The sequence below is a fragment of the Diadema antillarum genome, unplaced genomic scaffold, assembly GCF_040938485.1.
Source record: "Diadema antillarum isolate AM-2024a unplaced genomic scaffold, OU_Dant_1.0 seq00001547_RagTag, whole genome shotgun sequence".
Taxonomy (NCBI): Eukaryota; Metazoa; Echinodermata; class Echinoidea; order Diadematoida; family Diadematidae; genus Diadema; species Diadema antillarum.
This window is the reverse complement of record NW_027272276.1, coordinates 253,861-261,699: the sequence shown is the minus strand read 5'-3', so window position 1 is coordinate 261,699 and position 7,839 is coordinate 253,861. Positions and strand designations below refer to the sequence as shown.

General features: G+C 37.6%; 1 protein-coding gene across 1 annotated transcript in view; it reads right to left on the bottom strand.

The window, feature by feature from the left end:
• Window positions 1–5,661: 5,661 nt before the first annotated feature.
• The window catches only part of LOC139710589 (uncharacterized), a 45,963-nt gene continuing 43,785 nt past the window's right edge, over window positions 5,662–7,839 (bottom strand). The window contains exon 7 of the mRNA XM_071622514.1: window positions 5,662–6,771. Within this exon, the coding sequence (XP_071478615.1) occupies window positions 5,954–6,771 (818 nt within the window). The 3' untranslated portion in view covers window positions 5,662–5,953. The remainder of the gene's footprint in view (window positions 6,772–7,839) is intronic.

The window sequence follows — 7,839 nt, the reverse complement described above, 5'->3', positions numbered from 1 at the left end:
TGCCTGCAAGCTGGTCTGATATGTCCCACCTGACAGAGGCTTGTGTCTATGGGAACACACCTACACACTCCCCACCCATCACAGCTCCACTGCACCAACATCCCATGTTGGGGGTCCATCTGACCTCTTGGTCTGTTGCCATGGCTACCCAGTAGTGATCATCTCATTAGCGTCAGTGTAGGTGGGTGGTGATGGGACTGGATTCTGAGTGAAAACAGTTGGGGGGTGACAGGATTGGAAGGAACAGAGGAAAAAGGCAAGTTCTGGGTCCAAGGGAATTTGGTTGTTTCTATACCTTGGGTAGTTTTTTTTTTTTTTTTTTGAGTAATGCAAAACACAAAACACTTTTTCCTCACTCTAATTGGTTTTGTGTCACTTGGTCTCTAGTTTAGTGATAAATATTTCTTCCACTAGTTAACATGCCTTCTGGCACTCCTTTGTCCAAAACATACAAAAATGTACAACAATATAGAACAAGGAGTCAACTTTTTACACCTGACTAATGAGGGCAGAACACAAGGGCCTGAATTCACAAAGGTGGTACAATCTTGTCCATGGTTCAAACCATGGACAAAGACCATAGCATGGCCTATTTCGTTATGAAATCAGTCATTTCGTCAACGAAACGACTGATTTCATAACGAAATAGGACATGCAACACTTGGCATCCCATAAAAAAAACTACGGTCTTTGTTCATGGTTTACCATGGACAAGAGTGTACCACCTTTGTGAATTCAGGCCAAGGGGTACATAGGGTTATTACCATCACCATGATCATCACCAAAATTGACAGCATATCACCATCACAATCCTCATTATCACATTCTTATTTTGACAGCATAAACACACATTCATGTGTCACAGTATGTAACATACAACTAGTCAGCAAACAAACATGGTAAGATTAGAAAGTTTTCTGGTAGGCTTAGCATGAAGTATGTCAGGGGTGTGAAGTAGTCTGTTTCTATGATCAGTTCTTAGGCTGGACTACATGGTAGAGAATGGCTTGACAAAGATATGCACTGATGCTGTCAACTGGATTTGATATTGTGTCAAAATTTTATTCAACATAAAAATTTTGCGACACAAGATTACACCTCCTACCCACACAACTAATCGGCATAAATACACTTACTGTATCATTCTGCTGAAATTATAAACATAGATATAACAATAAACTATACTAAACAAACATACCGATACACAGTAACATATATTGTAAATTGTAGAAGAGAATAGAGAAAAGGCAACTTGTGTGTGGATGTACAACAATTTTTGCATATACGTACATGTTTCATTGTTCCATCATAAATACATGGCAAAAACAGCATTACTACAATGTAGTATTGAGAACAAAGACAATGACACATTTACACAGGTAAGGGCTGAAAATTACAGTGCTACAATCATTGTAAATAATATCTATATGGGTGGGACTTTGAATCTGATGGGCAGAACAAACATCACATGGGTGCAGACTTAGAGTTCAATGAAACTTTAATATTATCTTCTACTGAGGAGTAAAACAAATCTGATATTTTACTGATGCTGGTCGACTGAAAATTTATGTTCAAAACATGCAAAAAATTAGCAACTCCTTAGACATTAGACTACCTGTGTGAATTTCTTCAGATAAAATGTTCTTGCTAAACCACTGAAAAATATTTCCCTTGACCCTTTTTCTATCATAATTATTTCAGTTATCTTTCACTTGCATAACTCAATGTGACTGAAGAGATGTGAATAGGGATTACCACTGTCCACTAGCAGAGTAAGGAAAATCTGATTCGTCAAAGACTTGAACAAGACTAACCAGGGTAAACCTAGGATGATGGTATGATACAACATTAGATGAATTCAAGTCACTTTACATTTAAAGTGAGTGACTGCTCAAACAATCTTTTAAGGACCCCTTCTGGGCATACAAAGAACAATTTCTATACTTTCACATCTTTGCCATTTCATTACATTACAAAGGGCTTTAAATTGCCATTGAGAACATCCATACAAATAAAACATTTGAAGAACATTAACTGTGACTTGAAACAATACAGGAATTCTTTTGATGCATTAGCGTGCATCTACTTGTCACACATGGTTTAAAAGTAACAGACACTTATGTATGCCATTCATGCACTGAAACAGGAAAAGTATACCTTATCTTCTTTCCCACTGTAACATTGGGAGAAGTACTAAAAAGAAAACTAGCGGTAAGCTTATGTTTGATACACATAATTCAAGGCACTGATATGACCCGATTGTCTACAATACACTCAACATTGACTAAACTTGGCATCTCAACACTTGAATATGCAACATAACATGATAAACAGCTTGATAGCATTTCAACACACCAACAAGTGTTTCTTTTGAACATTTCATAATGAAAAATGTAAAGTAAAAGATACTGACAACACTTTAAAATGCAATAATACCACTAGAATGATCAGTATTTGTAACAAGTTACACTGCTTTGCAGATATCAAATAAGGCAGTTCACAACATGCTTGGGGTCAAACACCACTCATGCATTGCACACTAAAACTTTCATACTTGTATTTTTGTTCACAGCTTCAACTGGGGCCAAAGTGATCATCCTTGAACTTGAAAGTTTATCTTGACATACTGCAGTATCTGTAAAAACCTGACATTACTGCTATTTGAAACAAAACAAAACTTATGCGTATGATTTAAGTAGTGTCCCAGTGCACTTAGCAGCTCTTCAATACATACATGCACTGTGTTAGTTAACTTGCCATTCAATTTCACTCATTTCCACATTGAAACAAATAAAAACACAAATTGGAAAACAAATACGTTCAAATTCAAATGGGCTATAATACCTTACTGTGTAATTTCATCCACTAGTTGATTTTGACTGTTATATTGCTTTCATTTCACACATGAAAAAATAATATTTCTCCCTGGGTATACTCTCCCTTCCATACTCTCTCTCCTTCACTGTAATGGTTACACCATCTCCTGACAGTACATGGCTAACATACCATCACATTCTACACCTATCAGTACCTGGTACAGAAACCTTTACTTTTCAATACATATATCTGCGTAAACATTGTGGAAAATACTACAATGTACTTATACTACCCATAAAAATATGAACTGTGTGAAAACAGGAAGTGCTAAAAATAGTGGATATGTCCACATCATGAAATTATGAGCAATGCTCACGAATCAAGGTACAATATAGGAAAACATGGTTGATCAATGTCAGCAACAATGGCTAAATTCATTGAAATTAGTCTTGGCATCAAGCATGCATCATTCATAACATAGATGACAACATCTTTCAAAATTTATGTACAGTAAGTAGATATCTGATGTGAATATCAACTGTAAAAGGCAATAAATAAATTGTACTGATGACAATAAGGTGAATAACAACAGGTAATATTACAACACCTGCATAAAGATACAACATACAATCAAACATACAGTAGGACCTCGATTATCTGGCCACGTTGGGACTGACGGGCGCCCAGATATTCAATTTGGCCGGATAAGAGAGACATGCTCAAATACAGCCCTTTCTAGCATATCATGCTATAAGCGTATACACATGTTATCATCAATTCACTCATATTATGATTATCTGCATGGCACTGTCATGTTTCATACTTCATAGATTGATACTGAAATAAAACAAAATACAAGTAAGATATACCTTCATGTATTGTTTATTTAAATGATATTGACCCGACAATGAGATCAATATTGCAGCTCGTCGAATACTGCCGCTGCGTTGTACTGTAACTAATGCTGTGCAATCACTGCCGGTCACAAGGGCGGCACCAGTCTTTGACATTGTCTGATGTCTCACCAATTGACTTTAAAGTCACAGCACTCTCTGATTATTGGAATATATCCCGTCGTGTATTCACACGATAATGGTTGAACAGCACTCTCCGATTATTGGAATATATGCCGTTGTGTATTCACACGATAATGGTTGAACATGTGTTTGTTTTGAGTGAGCTTTGGCACAGAAAATACATGAAAACATTAAAAAAAAAAATGTCAGCCAGTCGACGTCCATATAACAGAGAATCTGGATAATCAATGGCTGCAGAATCGAGGTCCTACTGTACTTCAAATCTCAAAATCTGCTCTAATAACAAACATGTGACCTAGACTATGCAAAAAACATTTTCTTACAAATTTTAAAGGCTACAAGAGATAAGCACCTAATATTTTCTCAATTATAGGAGACTTGGAGTCTTCACATGAATAAAATTCCTTAATAATCTAATTCAATTTAATTTGATTATCATCCCAACAAACATCATGTGAAGAGAAAAGAGGCTAGAGTGATTACAAGTGGCATGTCCTATTCCTAACTTTTTTTGACATTGAAAGCTTCTCTTGTGGCTCACAACTTTATGATAGACTATAAAAGTAGACTTTAATACAGTGGAGTAAAGCATTCTACACCCTGTTTGTAATGACTGACAAACAAGTATTCACTTTAAGGCTCTTCACTTCTCTGCATTTTCAACCTTCTTTTTTCTTTTCTCTTTTATTGGAAGGGAAAGACATTTAAAGAAACATAATGTAGCTTTTTAAATATGACACACATTCTGACACTTCTTTTTGTGATGTAGAGTGAATTATTTCAATGTATGCATATATGTTTTGTTTTTGTTTTGTTTTTTCCTGTAATCAACTCAGTCAATTAGATGAGATACATGTATTATGAAGAGAGGATCAGGCAGCACTCAACTCTGTGGATTAAAAACCTTAAGGCACAATGACTCTGTTACTGACCATTCTTGTAAGATTCCATCGCCTTCAATAGAATAGACAAAGTTTTTAGTCAGATTGCCGAGCCTCTCTGAACACGAACATGAAAAAAAAAAGACACAATACCATTCACAGTGATGTTAGTAAGAGTGCCAATTATAGGAAGCAAACTATAGCGATTACATTGTTGCATCTTGTGCAACTTGTCCAAATTATGTGCTGTGAAAATATCACTATCATGTCATGATAACATTCTTGTCAAACGTCTATATTGTACACAGTTGAAAAATGTTTGATTCTCGTACAAGAGGTGTGCATGCGTGCATCAAAATAACACATTTGGGGAAAAAAGAATCAGATAAGACAAAATTGCTCACTGTCATCCTGTAAGTGTTCACAGACAAAATTGGCACAAATAAAGAAAATAGAAACTGCAATCTTGTTGAAAAAAAAAAACACTTATCCTACTGCAATTATGATGCGTGAAATTACAACACACTTGCAAAATGTTTGCTTCCAAGTGCAACCTCAGGTTGTCAAGGCTAACTGAGATATACTGTAAAACTGCCCAGTAAATACTGGCTATTCAGAACTTTCATTTATCTCTCCATCTCTCCCATTCACTTTCAACTAACTTTGGACATTGGCAAGGAGCTAGTGTCTGCTTGGCCCATCATGGGGGCCAAACATATTTCAGAAATTACAGAATTCACAGATATGAATTCTACTTTCTTTTTATCATCTGTAACCCAGTTGAAAGGGATTAAAAAATGGACGAATACTAAGGTATATACATGCACATTTGTTTGAAACTGATCTGTAATATATGTGGAAAAATATATCACGAAACTATACATAGCTGCTATTTTTTTCTCTTTTTTTTTTGGGGGGGGGGGGAGGGGTGGGAGGCATGAAAATAGCTTGCGGCTGCAGAGTATCGGTCCATTAGAAACTAAGCTGAGATTACAACGCATCTTTCTCACATTTTGAATAAATTGAAAAGTCCTAGAAGAGAATGTTAAACATACAGTTGTACAAATTGACATTCTTTATATCCACACACTGTGCAAAATTCCAGAATGTGATCTGTTTTCTCAAAAATATCTGAATTTTAAAAAATGACAATATTCAAGGCAGCCATCAAGAAGGGTAGTACTTTGAAGAAAACTTCTTGGCAAGGGATTGTCATCATCATGAACTGCTTACCAAGGCAGTGGAAGGCTTGTGATCTGATTTTGAGGAGGAAGATGAGGAGGAGGAGGATAAAGCACCCAGTCCCATATCAGAAGGCTTCAAGGGTGGGTGTGGTCGCCCCTCTTGTTTAACACTCAGCTCCAGTGGGGGATTATCCTCCTCTTTAACAATGACTTCCAGTGGGGTGGAACCTAGGCCCAGATCTAGACCCTGGTAGCCCGACTCAATCTTGACACGAGGAGACAGGGCTGGTGGATCCAGCAGGCGACTGCCCAGAATGCTGCCCGAAGTGACGGGGACACTAGGAAAGAGAGGACTGGTAGGAAGGCTGGTAGGAAGGCTGTTTAGGGCACCTGTTGGCACGGTAACATAGCTGAAGTGTGGAGGAAGGTTGGGTGGATGTACCAGGATTGGATACACCAACACACCATCTGAATTGCTACTAACAGATGGAGTCACACTCAGGTTTGGTACTGTGGGCACAATGGTAGAAGGGCTGATAGTGGTGGAGGACATTGATACTGAGGGTGATGTGGCTGTAATACTCATCCCAACTGGCCCTGTGATGGCTTTGATTGATGAGGAACTAGTTAGGTTTGTGTCACCGCTCTTTGATGTGTAACGATTTGCATAGTGACCATGTGACTTGATGTGTTTCCTCAGTGAACTAGGATCTGTGTAGCGTTTGTGGCAACCATGCACCTTACAGCTGTAGGGCTTCTCCTCCATATGGGTACGAGTGTGCTTGAAGCGATCGCTGGAGTTGGAGTAGCGCTTGTTGCATCCTTCTACAGGACACTCATACGGCCTTTCACCTGGATGAGATACAGTGAGAGGTCAATGGCAAGAGATACCGTCTTTGGTTTTACTTACAATAAGAATTACACCACACATGCCATAGTTAGGAGAGATCACTTTATGTACACCAAGTAGTGGTGTGACTGTGACTTTGGCTGCATTTCATGAGCTTTTTGATAATACATCATTTCCTCTTAAACAGGAACCCACAGGCACACTCAAGAAGTCATTTCATTCAATCAAGAATTAACATGATATTTGGGCTTTTTGTGGTACCCATTCTCCCTGGATTACCTTTAAGATCTCCAAAGACTTGATCATAAATATAGCCATCGTTATTCACTTTAACCCATTAAATACTACTCCCAAGTATACTCAGGCAGGAGTCTATGGGAAATGTGTGTTGTAGAAAATCAGCTCATCCTCAATGGGTTAAAATAATCCACGAGAGGGATAGTTCTTTCCTGCTTGTGTGAAGTGTCCAGTTAAATGGATTATAATCATTTTATTGCTTGCAGAGACTAGGAGCTGAGATATTCTATTCAACAGAACAAATTCCTATAACTATAACTCACAGTCTTTGAATGGTCATTCCTATGTGCTACCAAAAAAAAAAAAATAAAAAAATAAGTACATAAAAATACTCTGGTTTTGAAATTTGCACTCATCCACCAGCTTAGAAACAAGCCCAGCACAGCTTGCCTCCCTAGTAAGAACACTTTTATCATCATGTATGCTTTCTTCACAGAGAAACTCTACTGGATGATCATTTAGTACTTAAGATAAACTTTCATATAATGAAGTCTTCTGACTGCAATTTCATTAATTGGTTACAGTAATAAAAGTGAATTAATCTCAGCACCAGGAAACTTTTTCCTCCAATGCAAAGGACAGTAAATCTATGCCCCAAATCAACAGCTACCGTGATGCACTCTAGGTGGAGTAAAAAACTTGAAATAAATATGGTGCAAGTTATATATAAACTATCAGTCTCCACTGCCAAAGGAGTACATATGTCAGTTTAATGAAACTATCAGGTGATAGTCAGAAGACATGTCAGGTGATCTGACCCCACGCTGTGGCCT